At 39.9% G+C, this 25,903-nt stretch overlaps 2 protein-coding genes across 3 annotated transcripts in view; one reads left to right on the top strand and one right to left on the bottom strand.

Annotated features, from left to right (window-relative positions):
• Positions 1-25,903, top strand: part of KCNIP1 (potassium voltage-gated channel interacting protein 1) — a 406,302-nt gene that overhangs the window by 20,667 nt on the left and 359,732 nt on the right. The gene's annotated exons all lie outside the window — the stretch shown is intronic.
• KCNMB1 (potassium calcium-activated channel subfamily M regulatory beta subunit 1) lies at positions 6,121-17,317 on the bottom strand. Of its 2 annotated transcripts, XM_054079824.1 has the most exons (5): positions 17,143-17,317; positions 12,737-12,897; positions 11,439-11,608; positions 9,874-10,072; positions 6,121-7,927 (listed from the first exon to the last, which is right to left on the bottom strand). In XM_054079824.1, exons 3-5 carry the CDS (start codon positions 11,573-11,575, stop codon positions 7,658-7,660), a joined length of 606 nt encoding a protein of 201 aa, XP_053935799.1. In that variant the 5' UTR covers positions 11,576-11,608; positions 12,737-12,897; positions 17,143-17,317; the 3' UTR covers positions 6,121-7,657. The 2 variants fall into 2 exon arrangements, with proteins under 2 accessions (XP_053935799.1, XP_053935798.1); XM_054079823.1 differs by lacking the exon at positions 12,737-12,897 and having other exon boundaries at positions 17,143-17,316.

The following is a 25,903-nucleotide window of genomic DNA, read 5'->3' as shown; positions in this document are numbered from 1 at the left end:
GTGCTCTTTAGGCCAGGCAAAACATTTTAACGCTTTTGAAAGCAGCTGGCTCTTAGGCATGGTGCTGTGCAGAGAATGCTTGGAAAAAAAACCGCAACAAAACAGTTTTGTCATGCAGGTACTGTATGTACAGTTGCTGACATCAAATGTGTTTTAGCTGTTCTTCAGTGTAACAGAGATATTTAGGGGTTTTAATAGCTTTAAGCAAACTTGATAGCTGTCATTCCGAAACAAATATATAATCTTCTGACTTTTTCTACACGGTACATAACTCAAGCACGTTGCTAACTGTATTTACATAAAGTTGTTTGTACTGTAGTAATATCCTCTAGTGAAGCATCTGTTTTTTCATCCTCCGACATTAAGATTCATTTATGTGACTAATAGCGTGATATCATCCCAACAGTTTTTTGACTGCGTTGTCTCAAATCCTGTTCTCAGCTTTGATCTACCTCACCAGTTCAGTGTAATCTGTATCTCTCTTTGTAATCTCCCTTCTATTCACAAGTTTTTCTATTGCCAGTTATTTAATGCATCCTTAAATGTCCTGCAAAAGCAACTGATGTTTTATCTATTAAAAAGACCAAATAGTTTTGTGACTTTCTGAACCTAATTTGGTATATGACTTCTGGGAGGTAGGTGTGACTGTAACTGGAATTTGATCATCTGTATTCAATGCCTCCTTGACCTGTGTTAAAAATATGGTGTCACTGTGCAGCCCTGGCCTGAAGCTGCCACCGAGTCTATGAGTCAGCTAGGAGTCAATTAAATACTTGATGCTTCTGCTGAAATCAGCAGTAACAGCACAGTTGACACTGTTATTTTTCACTGCTAGGTTGTAAAATGAATGATTTTCCTGAGCTGGTGCCTCAGAGTGCTGCAGGCTGAGCTATGGCATTGAGCAGGTTACATATGTGGTTCAGATATGATCCAAAAATGCACTTCACATTCCTCACCTCCAAGGGCGGCAGACCCAGTCTTCTAATACATGATGCTACGCTAAGACCTAAGCCAGGACGTCCTGTGCTTAAGACATGGACAGTAGAGCACATCTAAAGATCTGTTTTCATTCAGAAAATGCTCAAGTGTCCCTAGGGTGCCCATTTAGGGGGATTAAAGCCACCTCATATCAGTTCCTAAGCTTGCACGGAGCCTTTACTTGAGGGATGTTGGCGATGTGTTCTGCTGCTCTGGAAAACACTCCTGAGAGCAGCTCTGTTACAACTTTACAGATAGAAACTGCCAGGAGCCATTAGAGCTGGTTGGGCTATTTTGTCTTGTTCTCAGGACAGCTAATCTGCCCCAATGTACACTGCAAGAACATGGGGAAGTTGAGAATACACTATGGAGCAGCAGAGCACAACTGTGTAGGTGTATAACCTCAGTGCTGCCAGGACACCTTGATTCTTCCAGATTAAAATATTCGCCTGTATGGAATTCTTTGGGCAAGAATCAGACAATAGGTAGTGCTTTATTGGATCATAAACAACCACAATTTTTTTTTTTTTTTAGGTGTAGGGGCATACTGGAATTTTCTTTTAGTGTGTTGGGTGTCCACATGCTCCTTCTGAAGAGTAAATGATATGCAGTTGACGTTCAAGTAATCTGATATATCGTACCCTATTTTAACATGTTTAGAAGCTATATTCATTTGTACTATTTCATTGCTCTACTGAAAGCAGTTGAGGAGGCAATGAATTATTCTTGTCCACTAGTGAGGCATGAAGAACCACTAGTGAGGCATGAAGAACCATTTCAGCGGCTATAGAAGGGAACATCAGCAGCTATAAAAGGAACAATGGAGACTTTTCAAATTTTTATCTGTGGAAAAGCAAACTCAAACTTTTATAAGCTGTTGCAGAAGAGCAACAAAGCTGGTGAGGGGGCTGGAGAACAAGTCTTATGAGGAGCGGCTGAGAGAGCTGGGGTTGTTTAGCCTGGAGAAGAGGAGGCTGAGGGGAGACCTTATTACTCTCTACAACTACCTGAAAGGAGGTTGTGGAGAGGAGGGAGCTGGCCTCTTCTCCCAAGTGACAGGGACAGGACAAGGGGGAATGGCCTGAAGCTCCGTCAGGGGAGGTTCAGGTTGGATATCAGAAAAAAATTCTTCACAGTAAGAGTCATTGGGTACTGGAACAGGCTGCCCAGGGAGGTGGTCGAGTCGCCTTCCCTGGAGGTGTTTAAGGAACGGGTGGATGAAGTGCTTAGGGACATGGTTTAGGGAGTGTTAGGAATGGTTGGACTCGATGATCCAATGGGTCCTTTCCAACCTTGTGATTCTGTGATTCTGTGATATCTTTATGCAGCTGCTTCCATGCTGTATCCTGAATGAATTTCTCAACATAGAATTCCTCACACAAGTTTCATTTCTGTTGTCACAGTCAATCTGATAAATGTGCATTTGAGGAAAGCTTAAAAAAATACTAAATCAAACCCCTCAAAGCAACTATGCAAGCATTCCTTTACAGGGCTACCTATTCTTGCATATCAAACCCAAGGCGAGAAGTTTGATGTGATAAGGTCAGAGCTGGGGAAAGAGGAATCTTAATGAGCTGTTGCAGTGATCTCTGTGCCAGCAGCGAATCACTAGTTCCCTCACTTTTAGGATTTCAGGTTTCCCTTGACTAGTCAGGCATCCAGGTTCTGCAGCTGAAACTTCTTGGTTTTCCAGCCATTGACAGATATGGATAAAAGGGTGTTGATTCTGCTACTCCTGTCACTGGCTCCAGGATCATAGGAAAACCCAGAAGTATATTTAAGTAAAGGCAGCAAATGTTTACTCACACACCTGTACCTGTTGGTATAATAACAAGTTTAATACATTCTTAAAAACAAAAATTGTTCAGTGAGGGCAAAAACCTGTGTGGCCAAAACCTTTGGCAGGCCACATAAACAAGGATATACAGAGCTGTGTCTTTCATAGGCTGCAACAGGGACAGGCTTCACATTATTCTGGGTATGCAAGATTTCAGTCATGGTTGTGGAGATCTCCACAAATCAGAAGATAATTCAGTTTTGAGGCCTGACTGATCATCATCTTTCTGTCAATCTATATAGCATAAGACTAATGTCAGATATTTGTTCATTGCTCATTTCATGAGCCGAGAGGAAGTATTTTCTGTAGACTAAGCTTAAAGTCTGGGCCTGTGGTTTCAGGCTGCTGAGGCCGACAGCCCTGTTGACTTAGAGGTTATGTGATTAGCAAGAGTAGACTCCAAAAAGAATTCAAGATTTCTTTCTTTTTTTACTTTACAAATAAGCACATCTGATGTTTTTAAATGTTCCAGCACAGAAAATTATGCAGTGCTTTAGCCAACTATAAAACAATACATCAAACGATTCTTTCACTCTATCACTGTCTTTGAGCTTTTTTTGGAGACACCTCTTTAATATGTTGTACTGTCTTGTTAGGCTTTAAAGCATATGAATTAAATTATTTAAAAACTATTTGAAGAGTTTATACAAAATGACCTTGAGTTTGACTGGACTAAACAGCCTGTATTTACTTTGTTCAGGTCGTCTTATTCCAAGTGTGGTACAAATTCTTCACTGAAGAGATGGAGCCTTAGAAACAACTCGCTCTCCTGACCCCATCTGTAATATTAAATTTGTGTTATCCTTTTGCTGAAGCTGAAGTATTATCAGGTGCTCTTCTTACTTGCTCTTGGTGCTGAACGCACAGTGACTCGTTTAGCATACTGAGTCTGCCTGGAAATCCGCCTGGAATTATAAGTAGTAAGAAGTATATCTTCAAAAAATTGGCTTTCCTAGATAAGGCAATTATGGTAACGTGTACCTAGCAAAGATAACATCAGATTTTTTCATTGATTATAGGCAGAGGCATGTGATCAAAGAGACAAAGTAACATACCTGTGCTGGTTTGGGTATGGCAGTGTGTGTGCATTTTTACCCATATGGCAGCTTAATTTCTGTGGAAGTGTCATATGACACTTCTAAGGAAAGAAGTGGAGGGTTTAATGAGACTACTTGTATTTATTTAAGAGTTGTGTAGGTATTTTTGGAAAGCTTTGAAGAACAACTTATCAGTCCTTCAACTTTGAGATTTTTTTCATTGCTATTTATTCCCTTGGAACATAATAATAGATAGACAATTTAATCTGTATTTCACCGGCTGTTTTACGTGGAAGTTCAGTATAGCCATCTCTCTATAATCTTTGCTGTCTTTTTGCTTTCTGTTAATGCTCTTGAGAGTGTAGAGAATTGGGATCAGGAAGGAGAAAACCATCTAATATTGCAGCTCCCCGATATAACTTATATTCATCACAGCTGACACTTAAGTCTTACAGCAGCACAGCAAAAGAAACCTTGCTCCAGGAGAACTAAACAACAACAAAACCCCCTACATGCCTTCTTAGCTACAACACTGTTTACAAATACTTTGGGGGACCAGGAGAGGGAGAAAACTGCATTTTGCTCAGCAAATCCTCTGATGTTCCTCTTGTACCCTCCAGCTGCCGAGGAACTCCTGAGATAATTCCCAGTTTTGCCTTCTGACCAAGAACAGTCGTGTTATACACCAAACTTGTTTCCTCTGCAGGATTTGGGCTATACCCTTGACGTAAGCCACCAACCCCTTTTTATTTTGAATAAGGCATAACTGCCTCCAATCGATACTTATAATCATTTTTCCTGTATTAAAATCTTTTTGAACTTCAAGCCATCTTGTACATTTGGAGTCATCCAGTTTAGCCCTAACTGCTATATTTTCTGTTACCGGAATTGCCAAAAGTAAAATAACCAAGTTGTTTTGTATGAATTCTAAATAGTGAATACTCTAGACACCCCAACTTGGTTTTGTTAAGCTTTCCCTCATTTCCTTAAAAAAAAACCCCAAACAAACAAAAAAAACAAACAACCCCCAAACCAAGCAAAACAATAACAACAACAAAATAAAACCCCAAATCCCTCAAGCCTAAGAACAGAGTACAGTTACTCAACTGGAAGGTATTTTGTTGTCAAGTGCAGAGGGTTTATGCAATGAGTGAGGAGTTTTTGGGGACCAGCGTCTTCTCTATGTTAACTGCCCTTTTGCTGCTTTGGGGAGTGGGTAGTAAAAATAGCACCAGTTAGCAAGGTACTTAAATCAAAATTGTTAGAGGTAGGCAGAAGGTTCCTGCTGTGTACATTAACATGCTGGTGACTCACAGGTGACATCTTAGTGAATCAGTGTCCCGTAGGCTCCTCTTAAACTGCTGTTTTTGCTACCTTCTCAAAGCTGGAGAAAATGATCTTATTAAAAATTGATGAAAGCTGAAACTACCTCATTCAGAAAAATAGCTTCCCCTTTATGGGATAAGCTTCATTTTACTAGCTTTGGCAATCAGAGTTGGGATTTTTTTGCCTAGGAGAAATGCAGGCTCCCTCTGGAACAGTGCTGGAGCTCTTGTTCTTTTCCATTTTCAACAGTAGAATCACGATGTCCAATTCTTAATTGGCATCAAGAAGAATAACTACTTCTGCGAGTCTGTGCCTAGCACTTGAAAAGTATAATGTTTAATACTTTCAGGAAAAAAAATATTATTTTATATAGACATATAAAAATATGGACATATTAAGCACAACTTAAGCATTCATCAAGGTCTAAAATCTGTCCCTATACTCCCTGTGTTCCTTGCAGGTTCCAGTTGACTCGAACTCTATTACTGTGGTCTAAGCGTCGATGCTGGTGAGAGCTATGTGTAGTCAAACAGATTTCAAGTATGAATTCCATCTCCAGCCGCTTCTACTGCTATTTTTCTTCCCCTGACAGGAATTCTAATGCTGTAATGTATAATCTGATCATCTACTCTACCTTGAGAAAGTGAGTTGAGTACATCTGTCACTGCAATGGTCACTGCTTGTATTCGAAGCATAAGAAGTGGTTTGCTGGGTCTCAGAAAAATAGCATTTTATTTATCAGATTTACTGTAGACTTGATAGTATAAACTAATAGTATTAAAAAAAGCTCCAACCAAAGAAAAACCGCCAAAGGCTTCCTTGTGTGCTGCTGGAAGAAGCATAAAGCGTTATTAAAACTTCAGTCTCTAGTGAATTACAACTTCTGCAGATGGAAATGTTTACAAAGGCTCTCTGCTTTGTTGAGAGGGGTGGAGAGGGGTTGAGAGGTGGCAGAGATATTGATTTACTGGACTGAGTATAGTCATGAGCAAGTTCTAGTTTGCAAACTGTAGACTCCTTTTTAACTGCTGAAAAGCAAAATGTGGAGTAAAGCTTTGAAAGAGCTTGTTAAATCAACCTGTCTATTTGCAGCTAGTTTGTTCACCTCCTCTGGTACCAGTACAATGCGTTAGCTTCAACAGGTATGAAGTTGCATGTTAAACAAGTCTTGCTGATGTTAGTAACTGCTGTTTTGTGTTCTCCTGGTCTAATTTTGATTTGCTGATCATGATGAAAAGCAAATTCTGACACTTTCATTAGTAATGTTGAAAAAATGCACATAAAAAGAGGAAAGTTGAAATATTAATCCATTAAAAGAAGTGATAGAGAATTGTAACACATCAATGAAAATAATTTCTTTCCACTACAATGTAATGAGTTTAAATTTGTATTTAAGCCCGGAAATTTTGACTCATGGTTACTAAGTGGTTCATCAACTGTGTGATGAAAAAGCTTGTACTTTTTTTGTCCCAAGTCCCAGTCAAATATAGCATGAAGGAAGTATCTTGTGTTCCTTCTGTGTCCAGCAGCAATTGGAAAATTGGCCCAGAGAAACAGAGCTGTTTCAGGGAAGAGAAGACTTGTCTATACATGCAGCAGAGCATTCTTAAGAGTCTCGGCGCTTGAGATAAACATGTCTCTGTTGTGAATTATCTCTGTGCTAAGCACGCAAACTTCCGTGGTTATGTTAGATTAGTGTATTTATTAAACCATCATGGATATTTTGTACTAAAGAGTTATCTTCTTTATACCATGACTTTCTTTTCTTTAGAGTTGTTTAATACAGGCAAATGGCAGGCAGGCAGCCTTCCTTAAGTGGTACATTTGTTTCAAAGTAAAGCAAAGCTAAGATTTCAGCTAAATAAAAAAAAAATTACCTCTACATAAACTTCTTTACCATACCCTATGCTTTATGCATATATTTCCTTATATACAATTAGTGTTAGATGTTTAGAGTGCACTTTGTAATCTCATTCCCCTTTCCCAAAAGCGGTGAGATCCATGATTACAAATCTCTTTGGACTTTAACAACACTTCATTTCTCAACAATCAAGAAGAGTATGCCATGAATACCTACTGTACCAGTAACAAGGTATATAAAGAGTGCGTCTGCCAAGTAATGATGTATATGGCAGCAGCGGGACTCAACCAGAAAGAAAATTAGGATCTTGTCTAAAATATTTAGTTGTAAACTTGAATTGTAGTTCCAGAAAGCAATTCTACCTTAGAGAACCCAAGGAAACAACAGAATAGCAGCTCAGTCTGTGTTCTTATGAGGTATTTTCAGGCATTCCTGGGAATCTATTTTATATTTTGTCCTCATGTAATGGGTTGCCATCTGTAAGGGGTGCTATTCTGTTTCTGAATGCCTGCCCTTGGACTGAAACATGGTATATTAAAAGTCAGAAACTGAAGATAAAGGCAGGCAGAACAAAGGCACTTGAATATCTTGTAGCAATCTATAGTAGATATTTATTCTCTACTGCCAAGCAGAAAGAGCAGAAAAGTACTGACTAATTTTTACTAGAACAATAATCAGACATCCACCAGTAAACATGAGTGTAGGCCAAAGGAAAAGAAAGAGGAGGCCTTTCAGGGGATAAAGTCTGCTTAAAATGACATTGGTCTGTGTTCCTCCTGGGTCGTAGTAGCACGGGAAAGTCTGGTATTTTTTGAAATTGCTTGCAATTGTTTCTATTCGTGCTTTGACTTCCTTAGAGTTCTCCGACTTGCCTGGGACGTACGAGCACTGAAATAAGAAATCAAGGCAATTCGTTATAACAGGTACATTAATATAGTGTTTTTATTTAAGTCAGATTTAGCAAGGCAAGCATGCCAGGGCTCATAAAATCTTCTATGGTTTGGCTAGCACCCCTGGAGATCATCTTGGCTTCCTTCCTTCTTGCTATGCTGCCCCGTTTCAGTGTGTCTATGCTCCCAGTCTACAGATTTACAAGCTGGAGTAATGTTGGAAACCACAGTAACACGTACTCAGAATAAAACTACAGTCTTTGGGACTGTCACTTTATTATTGCATTGCCAAGCTTATATTCCTAACACAGTTTCTAGGCACCACCACACCCGAAACATGGTAGTAAGAAAGACATTCACAACTGGCTTGTTAATGTGCAGTAAAGCAAAGTTACTTCACTGTGCACCCTTGGCTGTAAGTAGCAGAAGAATAATAGGAAAGTATGACTGTTAGAAGCTTCCTATTTGTTCTCATAACGCAGAACTCCTTTGACCTGTAGTAATATTATAAAAATACTGAGTCTTCAGTGGAAATAATGGTGGACTTTGAAGTACCTGTTTTTGTTGTTCATAACAGTTAATTTTCAACAATATTATTTTGTGTACATAATAAAGCTCAGGTGTCTTAGGCTGGAAACTGGCCAAGGCAGAAAGGAGACAATTCTTTATCTGAGGTTTTGTACTTGCAGTAATGCAAATGGTAGGAAATTAGCAAATCATCTCCTACCGCAGTGAATAAGTTTCTTTTTTTTTTCTTTTTTCTATCTACAGTGGATAATTTCTGCTTAGCCTCTTCACTGTATGTAGCTTTCTCTGAGATGGTCACTATGAAGATAGGTATTAGCTAGCAAAGTTCTTTTCAGAGAACTCCAGTCTGTATTGGAGGTGCACTTTTAGTGCGCTTTTGGTCCAAGTATGTTTGGTTTTGATTCTGAAAGAGCTTCAGCCTTGGACATTCAAGATGTGGATTTCACTTTATGTCCCCTTAAAGAGTGTTGAACTGGAGAGTGGCTTCTGTGATACTTGTGAGTTTGGAACTGAATGGTATTTGGCCTTCCTTGGGACAGTGGACCTGCAGGAGGGCTTTTGCAGGAGGGAGCAAGCCAAAAAATGTTGTATTCTGCCAATTCCCAAGCAGAAACAAAAGGATAACACCTTACTTTTTCCCCTTCTGCAAACTTTCCCACACCTCCAAAGCCAAGTGAATACTATGCACCTGTGTTTCTGTCCTACCCATGGTCTGCAGTCTTCCTCTGGGGAAGTGATCCCTAAAACGACTGACCAAGGGACCTCAGCCATGATACACGGATCTCTGCATTACACAGATGCTTCCTACAGCACCACTTCCTTCTCCATGAGTCCAGGCTTCTCCTGCCGTGCTGGCCAGAAACAGTTGCAGACCAAACCATAGACAAATTAGTTTTCAGGATGGTTATCTTCCAAAATTACTGATATGTTTCTCCTCTGTGTTTAAAACATCCATCATATTCCTAGAAGTACCCTTATTCCCTCTTCCTCTGCTTTCTTTATTCCCTGCTTCATGTTACACATCTAAAATGGAATTAAAATGGGATTTGTGCTCTTAGTTAGGACAGCATTTAACTTCAGGTGTCTCCTATGCTAATTCAACAAGTAACTGAGCAAACCACAGCACATAAAATATTTCTTACTGTTGGTTGTGAGCTCCAAGATGTGCATATTTCTAAATGTTTATAAATGTTAATTTTTCATATTTATTTTATGTAATTGCTTAACATGTATTAACTCACTGTTTGATGTAAAGTTTAAACAAAATCCAAAAGTTATTTCTGGAATATTTTATAAGCACAGGCACTAAAATGTTAACTCCTACTCTTAAGCTCTTGCTTGACCGTGACTCAATCACCTCTTTTCCTCAAAGGGGTTAGCAGCAGAGAGCAATCATTCAATCTGTGTTGCGAGTACCTTAGGATTTCTTTCCAATGTATCTTCAGTGTGGTACAGCATAACCTCTTGTCCTGAAGCTGTCAGATTAACCCACACCTGCAGACAGGGATAAGAAAAGATCTCCTCCTCCTCCTCTGAGCCTTCACCGTTTGGGCAGGGAACTTTGTCCTTGATGTTGGCTTTGAGTAACTTGCACACAGTTTCTGTTGTCCAAACACTACAAAACCAAACCAAAAGGTGTTTATCTGAAATGTGTTAGCAGTGTCTGTTCTGGCCTCGCAAAGGGTGCCATAGGAAAGCAGGGCAGGAAAGCATTTTTTATGGTTTTATGTTACACATTCTGTGGTTTGAAGTCAAATTCATCTGTAATTAGCTTCAAGTGTTATTCAAGAAAGAAAAATTGCTGTGGAATTTGATGTTCGGTAGTAGATATTTGAAAATGCACTATGCTGGTAAAGCCTGATGTTATCTGAAACCTAGCAGAGCAGAGTGGAGCTTTCCATCTCTCAGAAATATGTTGACTAATTTAATTCAATAACTCTTCAAACTCAGATTAATTCCCATGCTGTTTCCCCCCCATCCTTTTCTTTATTACATGAACTTTTTGCATGAATAAGTAGCAGGATTTTGTCTGGCATATATTAATTTTTTCCTGTTGCCTGTCCCTTTTTCTCAAATGTTACTCTTATTAACTGATACCACAATAAGCTTTTGCTTACGTCAATACACTTCGGCAAAAAAGAAATAGTCTCACTCCAGTTCTTAAGAAACTAATCTTTTTATATGCAAGTATATTTTGTAATGTAAACGGGAGGCTGGAAAACACATAAATATGGATTACTCTGTTGTAAAGATAAAGGCTTTTCAAATTTTTTTGAGCTTTAAGTTGCTGTAGCAAGAAGAAAGAGATGGATGTATTTGCCTTTTCCATCAAAACCTTCAAGCATGAAATACTGAGCTGTATTCTTCATCTTGTGTGGGTTTTTTTGCAAGTTAGTGGAGGCAGAACTTGCAAAATGAAACAAAAATGTGGGTAATGGTAACTTCAGCGTTCATTGTACTCTGCAACATTTGCTGCAGTAGACTGGGCTGTTGAATGTGCTGCTTTCTCGTGATGGTTGATTTGGAGCTAAGTTACAGACTCTAGATTGAACAATTTCACTGCAACTTCTGTTGCTCATTTTTGTAGTTTTATTAAAACCAGCAGACCCTCGTGCACATGGAAAAGCTCCCTTCCCCATTCCAGTTATGTAAGACTTAACTTTCCATTATCAAACTTTGATAAGCACAGTTGGTTTTTGTTTTACGTTTCTGTGGCATATGTTTTGTTTTAGTCTGTTCTCATTCTAGCCCTGAAGATGATCATTCCCTCTTTCTCGTGCTCACCTGTAAATGCTTGATGACTTCTTAGCTCACTTTTTCTTTCTTTTTTCTTGTCTTAAATTCTTACAAGATTTTCAAGAACATATTGTTTGTTCATTGTACAAGGTACTAACATGTTTTGGCAGTGTTTTAATAATTGCATTTGATTCTGACAGGGAAAAGAAAGAGCTTTGTATTCATAAGCAAGTGACTGTTATTACCTTTTAGTGTAGAAGGGCACGATGGTGATCCCAATAAAAAAGTACATCATCATGGAGCATGTGACCATTCCCAGTCCCAGGCAGAGGGCTCTTGTCTCCCCTCGCTTCTGCGCCGTCACCAGCTTTTTTGCCAACATGATTTATAGTTGTGAAATCGGAACAATCCTTTTCTGGTATAAAATTGAACTGAGAAAGGAGAGGGAAAATGTGGCTAGGATGGGTTATAGGTATAGCAGTTGTGTAACAAGCTTCTGAGATATAATATCTCTCATGGATGAGCAGTCCTATTTTTGCAAAAAATATGAATTAAAAAAAGTTGCTGGGTTTTCTTATCTTTTTGTAGACTCTTTTCTTTACTTTTTGATATTTACCATATAGTACTTCAAAAAGTGTGTATGTGGGTAGGCAAGGAGATGAGGGTCAGAAAAACTGATTACTTTGGGGGGACAGTTCTGTTCAACAGCCTGAGTGTCCTCAGCCATTGTTCAGTCTGGTTTATATTGCTGCTTCTATGAAGTAAGAAATATGTATTGTGTATTGGTAAAGGCTGTGTGAAGGGAAAATCCTCCCATAGTAAAATTCTTTCTACAGTCTGCATTTTCTGCTGGATTAATCTGAAATGTGGTTGTCTTATTTCAACAGTAATAACTTAGAATTTAACATTAGGGGTGTCTGGTTCTGGCTCGTGCATGTTTGTTGTTCAATCTCGTCCATTCAGAGTAGCTCAAAACTTGAAGTCTGACCAAACAGAAGAAGAAAAAGTTGTGTTTTCCAGGCAGGAATCGTATTATGCTGCCAAACACAATTGAACGGGATTAGAAAACACTAGTTAAAAATGCAGTACTGCTGCAGGCAGTAGCTGGAGACTGTAAACTGTGAAGGGCTGGTGTTGGTAAAACAGCAGGGGACCTCTTAGGCAGAGCTGTCTGAACCTGAGCCTGGGAGGGACCAGCACTGTCCTCCCAGCCCTTGCCAAAGAGCATTTTAAATTACCTTGCCAGTGCTTGGATAAAGAAAATCTGAAAATAGTTGCTGTGAATCCACATGCCATTAAATCAATATGACTGATGTATAGGACTAATATATAAATGAGCCGTAACAGTCACTGAGAGTTCAACCCATCCCTGCTCTCTGTTGCACTGACAGCTGTAACTGAAGGTTTGTGGGGTTTTGTGATTTCATTGAAACACAGTGCAAACCACAGTTATAGCAAACAACGAGACTGACAAGATTTGTGTGGATTTTTGGGGGGAGAAGAAAAGAAGGCACAGCAGAAGGAGAAAGAAAATGTTACATACATGTGAAAACACATTTCAGCCCTGTTCTCATTTGCAGTTCATGCAGTAGCTGGTGCTTTCTTCAGGATTTCAGCTTCAGGTGCATGCAAGGATTTATTGTGTATCCTTACTGGCTGGCCCTCAGTTTGGTGTGGTCCCTGCCCAGATCCATCCGTGTTCAGCTAAGCAATGGAGACAATATAAAGATTTTTGTTTAGTTATGGTCTAAGACAAGCACAAGCCAAAGTTAGCAAATAGGCCTTTGTGTTTAACCATAGGTCAGTGGTCTCCAGCTGCCCCAGGCTGGGAGAGCTGTGAAGTGTTACTGGGGGTGGCAGACAATGCTGGATTAGGTGACAGATGAGATGGAAGGCACCAGCTCCTGAAAGAAAGAATGTGAATACAATCCAAATGCTGCTTTTTTCCTATTGGTTCTGTTTTTCACTAGGAAAAGTGATGCACTTTGACTGTTTAAAGGAAAAAAGTATTTGTATTTTGAAATGCAACTGGCTTTAGACTATTGTAACGCCTGAATGTTAGTGCGATTAACAATGGAAGTGTAGAAGTCTCTGGACAGTAAAACCGCTTTGGTCCTTTAGCATAGCTCGGGGCTAGTTACAGAACTTAAGTGTATATTTTGAAGTTGCTAGTACATAATATCAAAATGAAAGGCTAACCTGAGGTGTTCCTAGGAACAAAAGAAGGTGGTGGTTTGTGGTTTTTGATTTGGCAGGGGGTTGGAACCAGATGATCTTTGAGGTCCCTTCCAACCCTAACTATTCTATGATTCTATGATTTTTTTAATACTAAATTTTGTCCCATTCCATATTTAATTCAACTTTAAGTAAAATATCAATATCCACTGTGAATTGTGTACAACATTTTGAGGGCAATTGTTTTTCTGCTAATCATGTATAATTCACTAGCTTAGTAAGAAACTTTTTGTGTTGGAACTTGCCATAAAATATACCTCACCTAGATAAACTGACTCTGTTACCTATTGTGCAGCTTGGGCAGGGGGGAAGATAGAATAACGCCGTTGGTCCTGAAACCATGTGGTACCAGAGTGGCAGTTTCTTATACCACAACGGAAGCTGTGCTACACAAGTGAAAACCTATTGCTAGCAAGAAATGCTTATATACAGTCACAATGATTAATCGTTAATTAGTTCTGTGGGAAAAAGTGAAAGATTGGTACTGCCACAGTGACTTCTGGAAATCTTCCAACAGCCTAGTGCTGTTCATCTGTTGCGTTTTAGATGAACCACGATGTTTACATAGCTGTCCCAGTTACACTGAGAAGTAGTAGGGTAATCGGATCCTTTGTTACATGGAAAACAAGAATCCTGGGACTATTAGAATTAATAAGAAATGTAATTGCCCCATCAGTCTATTTGAATGTCAGGCACATGCGCAGCAGAAGTACCTGTAAGCTTATCCTTTTTAATAATCTTAAACTGTCAGACTACGTTTTTTAGACGCATAAGAAACTTATATGAATAAACTGTAAATGTTCCCAAGTGGCCACGAGGTTTTCCCAGCACCGTGTGCAGCGTGGTTGTCCATCCGGATGCCAGCCAGGCTGCCTGACCCTGGTTCTCCGCATGGGCTGCTAGGCAATCCTTTTTGCTACTGCTCCCCCAGTTCAGATGCCTGCTCCACCCCAAAGAAAATAAAGACACATGAATTATGCAGAGAATGTTAACAAGGAAGATTGGTCTAAAAATAGCTCATGAGAGCATCTATAAGCATAAAAAATAACTGGCTAGGACTTCAGGCAGCGTAAATCAGATGTACTCGCAGTGGTTCTGCCATTGCTTCACCAGAGTAACTATAAATGTCGTCCTAAAACCTGGAATACATAATTCTTGCTGCTTTTTTTTATTCTTTAAAATTCACAAGACCAGAAAAGTCTGTCACATCATGCATGTGCAGAACACTTTAGGAGGAAATATAAGTCAGTGGAGGAAGCTCCATGTGCATTCTTTTTTTTCCTCTACTTCCATATATAAATATTCTTATGTTCTTAAGCTGAAAATCCTGCATTTTCTGGCTTTCAAAACAAGGGAATGTTGTACCCATATAGAAAACCATATTTATTTGGAACTTCCGTTATGTTTAAAACATTATATTTTTTTTTTCAGATTCAGAATTCTTCTGTTCTGTCTCCTGTCTCTGTCAGTGTACATTAGGAGGGCTGGTGAAAGAGCTAATGAAGTGCTTCCTCTGACAAAATGGTTAAATCTTTGAAAAATTAAGCACCGCAGAAGACTTGATTGGCCTGGGAAGTCTCTGAGCTTATTTGAATAGGAAGATGTTGAAGTGTACATGGATTTTAGTCCATCTTTCAAGAGCAAATAAGTGTATCCTTTGCACTGAAGAGTGTGGGGTGCCTCCGTATTGTTGGAAGAATATAAGCTCCAAATCTTTTCATAATGTTCCCTTTCCCTAATCATCTTCTTCAGTCTAGCTAAATTATACAGTACATTAGCTGGGTAATTTCAATGTATAATCACTGCATTGACAGCTGCTGGTGATAATCCTAGGGATGCCATCTGCTCAGATTTGGAATAGAGTCCCCTGTTTTGATTAGTAGTTGTATTTGATACTTGGTGGGAAGTCTCTGCCTCTCCCCCAGTTTCTCGGAGTTTCCAGTACTGTGACCTCCATGTGTTCTGATGGGCCCCCTCTGTTGGACTGTTCCAGGCTATTCTTAACTTGTATATTAACTGACTAATTCGTTTGATTGCAGAAGAAAGGGTGCTAAAATCGTCTCTCAAATTTAAGTTGGGAATCAGTATTAACAGTGAGCTAGAAATTTTTTTGAGCTGGTTTATTTTACAACATATGGTGAATTTCCAGCCAGCATTTGTGTGTTGCTTTCAGATGAGCATCAAGTGCTAATACTACATGCTACCAAGAAGAGCGATGCGAGTAATCCGCATCTCTAAAGCGATGAGGAGTTTATAAACAAGACTGGACCCTTTGGCCTCTTCTGCCTCTTCATGGGAAATAAATAGCCATTTTCTTTCTCCTATCAAATGCCATCTTAGTAGTCACCTCATTTTATTCTCAAACCACCTTGTGTGGACAACATAAAAACTGCTGGCTTTGCTGGGAGTGTAAGAGGAACACGGTATGCGTTGCCAGTTTATTGGCCAAGTACAGTGTGTGAGAACCAGAAGGCAAAAATAAGTTTTCGATCTATAAATAAGAGCTCTATACCAGTTATGCTACTCTTGCAGAGTTGCACAGCTTACATATTTGTTACTGTCTCTGAGTAGGACAAGTTCTATCGGTCATGCTTGCTTGCCTGTTTCCATCAGTACTTTCACACTGCTTAGTCACTTTTTCCTCTCTCTTTCAGTCCTTCTCTCATCATTTCCTCATCTACTGCCCCTCCGCTTATGCCCTGGATCACAGGCCTGAAGTCAAAGCTGCTTTTGTGCTGGCACTTACTTCCATTCTCCTCACTCTCCATTTCCTACACCAGCATTTAAAAACATTCCTTGTCTGCTTTGCCGCGGTTGGGGTGGGAGCAGGGAACACCAGCGTTGGTCATTGCCAGTCAATAAGAACCCATTACTTAAAAAGCATTTTGTGCATCTGGGATCACAAATGCTGCGTGTGTTACAGAATAAAGTGCTGCTGAACTTCAGTAGAAATGTGCACTGAAAAGGGGATTCTGCCATATACTCATGCAGCTGTCTTGGATACATGAAGCAGCAGTATTTTGACTGTGTAACATAATACAACTACATTTCTTTTATGAAATATGCTGTATCATTTTGCTTTATTAACAAATTGTTTACCTGATGTGACACTAAAGTGAATTAAATAAGTTAACTTTTTTTGTTTTAAAACCTGTGCAGTTGTTTGTCATTCTGTTAACTTTTAAAACAGGTGGTTCTTAAAAAAAAAAGAGCATTGATCACTTCAGCAGTTTTGAAACCTTTCTAGCGTCCTCCTTTTGGCTTCTGTGCAGTCCAGAGCTGCACAGAATGAATCCGTTTAAGAGTAGATTTTAGGGAAACCTGCAATAGCTCAAGTGCCTGATTCCTCCCTAACTTTAGGGGTAGGCAAGCACAGTCTCTAAAGGGTGCTGAACAGCCAAAGCCGTGAAATTGTAAAGGTGTATTTACAATTAAAATGAATAAACGCGATGACCTTACATGGGCTGCAGACTCACAAGGTTTTTATTTGAAAATATTCCCGTTATCTTTGCTAATAATTATGGAGAATTATCAGGTGGCATCCACTTAAAAGAGAAAGAATAACTTAGTCCACATTACAGGAAAGCTATCTGGGCTGTCCTCCATAGTGCTGCAGACTCAGAAGGATTGTTGGTTCCAAAACCACTGCACTTTTCAAACCCCAAAGTTACTGCATGCTCCCAAGGAAAAACAGTTGCTTACAAACATACTTACTGTTTCCGAAGAAATGCTTCTTTCTCTCATGAAAATAAAACTTCTGTTATGTGACGGACTTGGGATAGCTGTGGAACTTGGAGCTGAAAGGGATTTTTTTAATTTTCCCCTTTCCTGTCCTCTGGTTTTGCTTTGCTGTGGCTGAACTCCTAACTCGGTTCCCCTGTTACGAAGCTTTCTGTAACCATAAATGGTAAGGTATGAAAGAGCACTGTCCTTTTTGAGATTAATTGCTGAAAACCAGGAAGCCACAAAACCAACTAGAGCTGAAGAGCCTGGGTTTTCTCATACCATAGGGCCCCTTTACCACACGTCCTGGTGGATTTCTCTGGAGCTATGGTCTTGCTCCTCTTGTACAGCTTTGCAGTTAAGAAATCTGATAGGGCTTTTTGGGTAAGAGTTCAGGAACCGACTGTATCAGTGACCAGAGGTGGCTGATTCTTAGAACCTAAGCTCTTAAAATCTGTGTGTGAATGTTTTGTTGTCGTAGTTTTGATCAGTTTGGATGCAACAGATGCTGATATTTTGATTGTACATTGTAGCCCTATACACAAGAAAAAAGCATCCATTAGGACATAGTTTAGTGTCCAGCATGTTCCTCAAGACAAAAAAAGAAGTCTGCTTCTGGAACATAGAAAGTGATGGCAGAGCTTTGGAGAAGAGCTAAAATGATACTTTTGAGAGAAGAAAACACATTTACTGGGAGACTAAAGGAATTGAAATGAGTTAATTCAGTGAAAACATTAAGAGTGTTCTGAGCACTGTAAACATGGGTAGGATTTCCTCCGTCCTGCTTTAGGTGTCTAATAATCAACCGTCTCAGTTTAAACTGGTCTTCTGGGCTTACTTTTGGTAAAAGATTTGAAGTTCCCATGTTCAGAGAGTTCACGCTGTCTGAAGATAACAGATGAATCTCCCCCAAAAGGATCTTTTCTATTATTATTGGTGCAGAAGAGAGCACATGAAGCTAACTTGGATACAGAGAACTGTCTGTTAGACACTTAAAGCTAAGTAAGATGAAGCCTGCTACTATCATCTAGATTGGAAAGATTTATGATCACAGTCATTTTTAATGTTTATGAAGTGATGTAGCTAAATTTAAAGAATGACATTTGAAGGTTGGAAAAAGTGCCTCAGAGCCTCACTTGTTCCCAAATAAAATGTGATGTGGTTGGGAGCATTTCTTTATAATTTTTTGATACTTAGAAAACAAGACTGGATGTTTCAAAGATGCAGGCTCAGGCTCAAGCTGAAGTCATGCTTTTAGTGAGGAATTTATTAAAGAGATTTTGGGGCTGTGTGATTCTGCAGTCAAGGTGGAAAACAAGGAAACCTCTGCGGACTGAAATGCATCCATTTCCAGCTCTGGTCATCTCCTCTGTTCTCTTTATCTCCTCTGTTCCCTTTAACTCCAATGGCTAATACATATGGATCTTTTTTTTTTTTTTTTTACTGCTGCACTAAGGAGTTCTGCTGCAAAATTAACACAAAACTTGTGGGTTCTACAGGCAAAAGAGATTACATTTTTTAACTTCCTTGGTGTGCTGAGGGAAGTGGTGGTAGAGGGCTTTGCCTCTGAGCAAAATGCCTTTGAGGTGCATTTCTGGTTTATTTGAGTAGACAGGAGCCATACTGCAAGTCTGGTGCTACACCTCACCTTTTGCTTGTTTCTTTTCCTCTCACGTACGCTGCAGATGTGCAGGTCAAGTGGCCACTAGGTTTCAGAGAACTCACACGATAAAATAATATGGATGTGCTAATGAGGAGTGGGGTGCTGATATCCACTTTTAACCTCAGGACGTTTCAACGTGCCACTGACTTATGCTGAGTGATGTGCATGCCTAAAAGAGATGTATCAGTGGCAAACCAAATGCTTGTTTGAACTTTAATAAAGAACTTTAATTCTTTATTACAGTCTAAAATAGCCTTTTCCTTATTAAAATCACATAGAGTATTTTATTGTTTTGCAGCTTGAGGGAAGGGAAGAAAAATGAATGATTTAGTGATTGAAATCTCCACGTACTTTTGTCCTGCTGTGCTTTTCCTTGCAAGAGCTGCAGTGGTGGCTCCTCCTCCTCCAGCCTTGCTCCTGGTTATCACAGTTGGACATGAGGAACCCACTTGCCTGTTTATTCAAGGCAGGATTTCGCTGGTCTTGGAGGAGCATGAAACCAACTGTAGCCTCTCTGTGAGGATCTCCTGCTGGGATACTTAATAGACTGCTTACTTGTAGGTTGCGAAACTGGTGATGCAAAGTTTCTCCAGGGCTTACCTTGACCCAGAGAGGGGGTGTGGGCCCTTCCCAAGCTTTGCTTGAGGTGCTGTTTTAATGTTTGATCCCTGACTATAACCGGAGGAAGAAAAAGGGAAGACAAACAGTGTCAGGGTAGGCTTTTCTGAACTTCAGATACTGTAGTTTGAATCTGAACAAGATTCTTTTCAATGTCAGGCTTCCCACTTATTTTATTACAACATATTAAACCCTTTGGCTAAAGCCAAAATAAATTAAATTTGAGGGATCATTTCCCCTGGTTCTTTAAAAACCGAGCAATGCTTCAACTTGAAAAAACCTGCCATGTCTGTAAATTAGTGAAGCATCTATGCGTATAGTTATCAACCTCCAGAATTGCAAGAAGTTGTCAGACAAATGAAAGAGACTTAAGATAAATATTTCTGAGGAGTTACTTTCTCTGTGAATGCTAGTGAAAGAAAAATGTGTGGCTCTGACAGACAAATTGTGTAAACATTGGCATGTGAGGGTTGTAGCTCTGTTTTAGACATAAAAATGTGAAGAGTTTGTAAATGTTACAGTGGTTGGTAGGGGAAAATTGTTTCTGGTCTCTATTTGCTGTACCACTCTCTGATGAATCATGGAATAATAGTATAATTGAGGTTGGAAAAGACTTCTAAGATCACTGAGTTCAAACATCATCCCAACACCACCATGCCTACTAAACCATGTCCCAAGTGCCATGGCCACATGATTTTTTAACTCCTCCACGGATGGAGACTCCACTGCTGCCCTGGGCAGCTTCTGCCAATGCTTCACCACTCTTTTGGTAAATAAATTTTTCCTAATAACCCGTCTAAAGCTCCTCTGGTGCAACTTGAGGCTGTTTACTTTTGTCCTATTGCTTGTTACTTGGGAGATCAACACCCACCTCACTACAACCTCTTTTCAGGTATTGGTAGAGAGGGATAAGGTCTCAAACAGTTGTCCTTTGGACCATTTGTGTTGGAGAATGCTCTGTTGCAGCTTCCTTTTTTGTCTGATAGGCCACGGCCATTGCCGGAGGGTGTTAGTTCAAAGGACTTATAACCCTCCCAAGGAATTGGACTGACTTTGCCATCGGCCCAGAGCTTCAAGGATACTCAAGGTGCTCCTGAACAGTTTCTTACAGTGACATCCATGCATTAAACTTATTTGCTGCTTTCAGGTGAACTGTTACATGTTAGACTGTTCTATCTAAGAGATGGATCTTGCTGAAAGTCCGTGTCAGATTATATAAATAGTGTCTGCAAGCAAGCAGGAACAATATGAACTTCCAAACTGTGAAATCTCTTTTGACGCTAAGGGTGATGGGGGGAAAAAAAAATGCACAGTATCTTTTTGTTAGTCAGAACTGCTTGTTCCATTCTTCTAAACTGACCATCCTAAAGGGTTGTTTTCATGTTAGGGTATATGAAAAACTTAATGGCTATGAGGCAGAGCCAGTTTAATAAGTATTGCTGTTTTATTTCCAGGACTTTCTGTTGCTTTTAAAAAATCAGTGAGCTGTGAAATGAGAACAGTTGTTTGGATCTTCAGAGAGCCCTGCAAAGTTATTAGCTCCCTCCTTCCTAACTGAAACATATTCATAGTGTAGTACAGTGTCATTTTTAATGGGTATCACAAAGAGAAGCTGTGTCTCTTGGATAACGAACAGTTGCATATTAAAAATTATGTGAGTTAGAAGGAGGGAGAGTGTCCTAAGTGTCCCAAGTTTAAATCGGGCACAGGCGAACTTTAGGACTCGGCTGCTTCCTTTTAAGTAGCTAAATTAACAAAGTACTCGCTGTACTCGCTGCTAACTCACCAGTTTCAGGAGGGCTGAGGGAGTCCTCAGAACCTGATACATCAATACATAAGCAGGGATTTTGAATGGTTTGTCTTGTCTCCAACTTCACAGCGTGGTGGCTGTGCACTTGTTAAAGGGAGCTGTGCCGTGATGGGCTCCCTGCGATGTGTTGTGCCTGCAGTAAAGCATAACGCTGCAGTGGCACTGCATTTCTCTTTGAAGTGACTGCAAACTCTTTTACTACTGTCTTGAAACTGAAGCTAGAGAGGACGCTTAACCGGCACCACCAACCCTCCTTGGATACAATTTCAGAGAATAATGGCATGGTTTTCCATCAGAATAAGTGCATACATTCTTTTCTCAGCTTGGATCTTGTATGTGTAATCCGTTCTTAATATTGTTAGAATAAATAGAGGATAGAGAAGCATTCAATATTTAAAAAAAAAAGAGCACTACAACAAAAAAACCCCAAACCAAACAAACTCGTATCACATTGTATAGAACTTATTAATCTAAAAGTACTCTGCAAAGGGAGGTCATTCTTCTTTATCCTTTTTTTTTCTTAGATGGGCACAAGGATATAGCTGGCTTTGCCTGGCAAGCGAGAGGCAATTGGACGAGTGGGTTTGCTGAGTTTTCCCACTGTGCCATGTTCCGTTTGAAGTTAGAAGTACAGGGGGAGGTATAGAGGTTGCTCTGAGAACGTGGCCTCTTTCATTCCTTTGATCTTTCCAGTGTATTGTGCTATCTCAGTTATTTGCTTCACTGTGTTGGCAGTAGCAAGTAAACCTGGATAAGCAATTTTAAGGAAATAGTGTTACCTGCTTTGGTCCGAATGTGTGCCTCAGGCGTGAAATGCATATCACCTTACAGGTGATGCTGATGAGAAATTTATGCAAAGACTGAGTAGTATCTGATTTCAAGGCAAAAAAAGAAGCTGCTAGGAACACAGACTGATAATTATCTCATGTTCAGGTTAACTTACAACATGGGACAAATATAAGGTCTTTCCTGAACTCTTATACTTAGTGCAGCATTTCCTTGATACAAAAAAAGTATGGAATACAGCATATAGATATCATGTGCTCATTCTGGGAGGCTAAAGTGCTTCCAGATAATCAGAGCAGATGCATATCCAAAATAAGATGGAGGGGGTTGCTGCTGGCATCTCTGAAGCTGGTTGCTGCAGTGAAATGGGTAAATTTATGTTTCTGAACCTTATCTATTCAGTGTTTGTATTAGAAAGAAGGGGTCTCAGCTCCTCATCTAGAGAACAGGAACATTTCTTACTATCCTAAGGCCAAATATGTTAATGAATTGTAATTTCATAATGGAAAGCACTCGGTATGTTGGCTGGCCAGTGAAAGGAAAACTGGGTTGTTGTTTTTTTTTATTACCCCTGTATTGAAGAGTTTGCCAAGCTGACAAAATGCAGGGAGAAAAAGGGAGAAATGTAAAGAAGCTTTCACAAAATAAGATATTTTCACATGACAGCCTGTGATGTTAAGTAAGCCTATGGGAATGTTATTTCTGAGCAGAGGAGTAGAATTTCATAGTGTTGTATAGCAAGAGAGATCAGAGAGTTATTGTTATGACTTTTTGAAACAAAACAGAGCTCCTGTATTTCTGTCTAACCAACCCCAGAGAGCAGCATGGCTATGTGCAGTCTGACAGGTTCTAGATACATGTCACACCCCAAAGGAGACAGAGTAGGGCCCAGAAGTATATTTAAACATTTAGTTTATTAACTATAACGTTACAATTCTAAGTCAAGAATATTAAGCTTAAGTCTAACCAACATTAGCATCCTATAAGGATTTGTGAGGGACCATACAGCCTGTACAGAGTTCATTGATAAAGTCTTTAGGTGTTCTGCAAATGCTCTGGTGTTTGGTGTTCGTAGATTGTTGACGTCAGTGGGGGATCTCAGTCCAGCTGAGAGGGAGCTCCGATTAAGGCTTGCTCCTCTCATTCTCTTATAGTCCATTCTGGAGTGATAACATCTCAGGTGCCAGTTGGCCCATCTCCTTTACTTTGGTCAAAGGCGCCTGATAGTATGGGACACAGTGGATTGCTTAATCCCCACCAACCGTGTAGGAATCCAGAAAATCCAGGGTCATAGATAAGGATGTTTTCATCACAAAAACTCATAGTTTAAATCACCCAAGTACAACATATGTAGATTTGTAAGAACAAATCTTATAAATACTTCTGTTTTGAGGATCACTTCTGAGTCTTTGTTCTGAAATCTATGGTGTATAGGGGAGGGGATGACCAGGCGCCAGTTTAATCATCCTGATTGGCAAATGAATGGCAGAGACAATGGCTCATTCTCCCCGACTCATCCTTGCTGCACAGGTGGGCTTTGATGTGGACGCTGATGTGGACTGGCCACCAGACCTCCATCTGGCCCCTCTCCACCCCGCGACTCAGACAGCAGCCCTCTTCAGCAGCATCAAGAGCGGGAGGGATATGTCTATACGTCAAACCTACTGCATATGCAATGTGTAGATGAGGGCCTCGAGTTAAATCCAGCATGTTCAGCAATATTTACTTTACTGCCTAAGTTCTGGACAACAGACAGTCTGGTTATAGCAGGCCGTATAGAAATGATAAAACCTGTTTGCGTTACTGGCTTGAGAGGGAACCTCTGTGTTTTGGGGAGCCTGGATATGGACAACTTGAGTACAAGGCAGATCCCGTAGGTATTATTTTGTTGTTGCTTATTAATTAATACTTTGAAGTCACGGAAGTTTGGTGTGGTTCACATGAACTGCCTGTTGAAATGCCACAGTTGGAGGAGCCTTTTGCTGCCTGCGATGACCCTTGTGCCATTGACCCTTGTGCTGGGAGCTCTGCTTCCTGATGTGCTGCTGCTGTTGTTCCTGGAGCGAGGGGCTTCCTACCCCTTTGTCCATTTACTGCTGGTACACCTGTACTGCTCTCCTGCATTGGGAAAGGGGGATTGAGAGGGAATGTTTCTTTTCTTAATGAATTCAATTGCTTAAAGACAGGATAAAAAAAAAAAAAAATCAAAAGGAAGTGCATTATGAAGTACCCTTTGTTTCTATTACACACCTGCTCGATACAGAAAAGTCCATATTTGGTTTTTTCTTTCTTTTGCCCAAAGTCAGATTTATATAAAGAATTAAAGTAAATCTTTACCTTCAAATTATTCTCTTATTGTAGAAAGTTACTGTAAGTGAGACTGTCATCTATAAATAATAGCACTGATCTTATGTTCCCTGAAGCAGTTAAATTTCCTTTTGGAGTGCAGTCCCAATATCTAGGCATTTTGTACTTCACTACACACTTTTCATGGAAGTAACATGATTTCTTTGAGCTCTTCCTTTACTTGGGGAATTTTAATCCATTTCAAAGTAATGTTGCCCCAAGAAGATAACTGCAGATAAGTTTTAGGTTTATGGAGCAACTTCCACTGTGATTAAAAACTCAAATGAGCAATTGGTATCAGGGATCATACGTTTTGCCTATGCAGGAGAGCAGGTTACGCTGGTGCTGGACTTCTCTGTGACTTGAAGCAGGTCTGAGCTGAAGAGTGCCCGAGATATGTGGTGGATCAGGGGAACATATTTTGTGATTTCTGTTTTTGCAGATTCACTGGTTGAAGTACATTTTCTCTGTGCTGACAGAAAGAAACAAAAGCCTCAGCTGCTCTGTCTGTGGAGAATGGGAGGGAAGTGCTGGAGGGATGTGTGTGGTAGGAATTTGGAGGAGAGAATTGCTGGGAAATGGTCTTTGTCACACATCAGAAGCCCAACATACTGTCTTGACAGAATAGAGACAGAAATAGAGGTAATTTCCAGACTTCTCCACCTTTCCTACCTGTCATGCTTTTGGGTTGGAGGCATTTTTGTTCAGTAATCTTGGTGTTTGTGCTTCAAGTACAATGTTTTTTGCTTGCTTTCTTTATCAGTAACTGAAGACTGAAGTATCAAGACAAGGCATGGATAGTAAGCAAGAGGAGCAATTCTTCAGAGCAGGCAAAGTTGAAAGGTTACGTGGTGCTTGGTCTTTTAGTGTCATGTCTGGCTCCAGTTTTACTGCAGAGTTGTCTTCTCTTGTGGTACTGTGAGGTCCTGATTGCCAGAAGTTATGGTGAAGCAAATGGTTCTTGTGCCATATGGTTGTGGATACGTCTCAGAGCAAGGAAAAAAAGAGATGATGAAATACCCAACACCCATGTACTTTGCTATGGAGTGCAAAAAAAGAATTCTATGTGCAAATTTAAGTTTCCCAAAGAGAAAAAGGGAATGTAAAGTGAGTAAAAGAAATTATTTGGGCCACTAGGACATGTATCCCATTGGAAGTATATATACACAGTATATTTGCACACAAACAATTGCTGCCTTAATTGCTGTCATCTCCCCGCAAGGAAGGTTGGAGAGTTTCAGCTCTCATCTCCACAAGGAAGGTTTGACTGGATTCAGCTTGCATAGTTTCACAATGTTGGCTTCCCTTTCACTAATAAAAATATGCTTCAGTGTGTAACTTCTTCCTCTTCTCAATGATTATATGGAAATGTAGAGGAAATAAATTGAAATTTGATTTAGTCTTTTTCCAGCTGTCTTGGGCTGAGGCATCAGTCTTCAAAAAGATCGATAAAATATGTGCTGTTTGAGCAAATAGCAATAATTCTCTTTGTAGGTAGAAGAAACCAACAGACCTTACTTTCTAACAGT

The sequence above is a fragment of the Cuculus canorus genome, chromosome 14, assembly GCF_017976375.1.
Source record: "Cuculus canorus isolate bCucCan1 chromosome 14, bCucCan1.pri, whole genome shotgun sequence".
NCBI classification, from domain to species: Eukaryota; Metazoa; Chordata; class Aves; order Cuculiformes; family Cuculidae; genus Cuculus; species Cuculus canorus.
Note: the sequence above shows the minus strand (reverse complement) of the source record. Positions and strands in the feature narration are given on the sequence as shown.

Excerpts from the sequence above, each read along its gene's own strand:
- KCNMB1 (XM_054079824.1), bottom strand. The coding sequence starts at position 11,575 with ATGTTGGCAAAAAAGCTGGTGACGGCGCAGAAGCGAGGGGAGACAAGA. Across the intron at positions 10,073-11,438 it reads GTGCCCTTCTACACTAAAAG|TGTTTGGACAACAGAAACTG; the intron begins GTAATAACAGTC and ends TTGGTTTTGTAG. Across the intron at positions 7,928-9,873 it reads CATTGGAAAGAAATCCTAAG|TGCTCGTACGTCCCAGGCAA; the intron begins GTACTCGCAACA and ends TTCTTATTTCAG.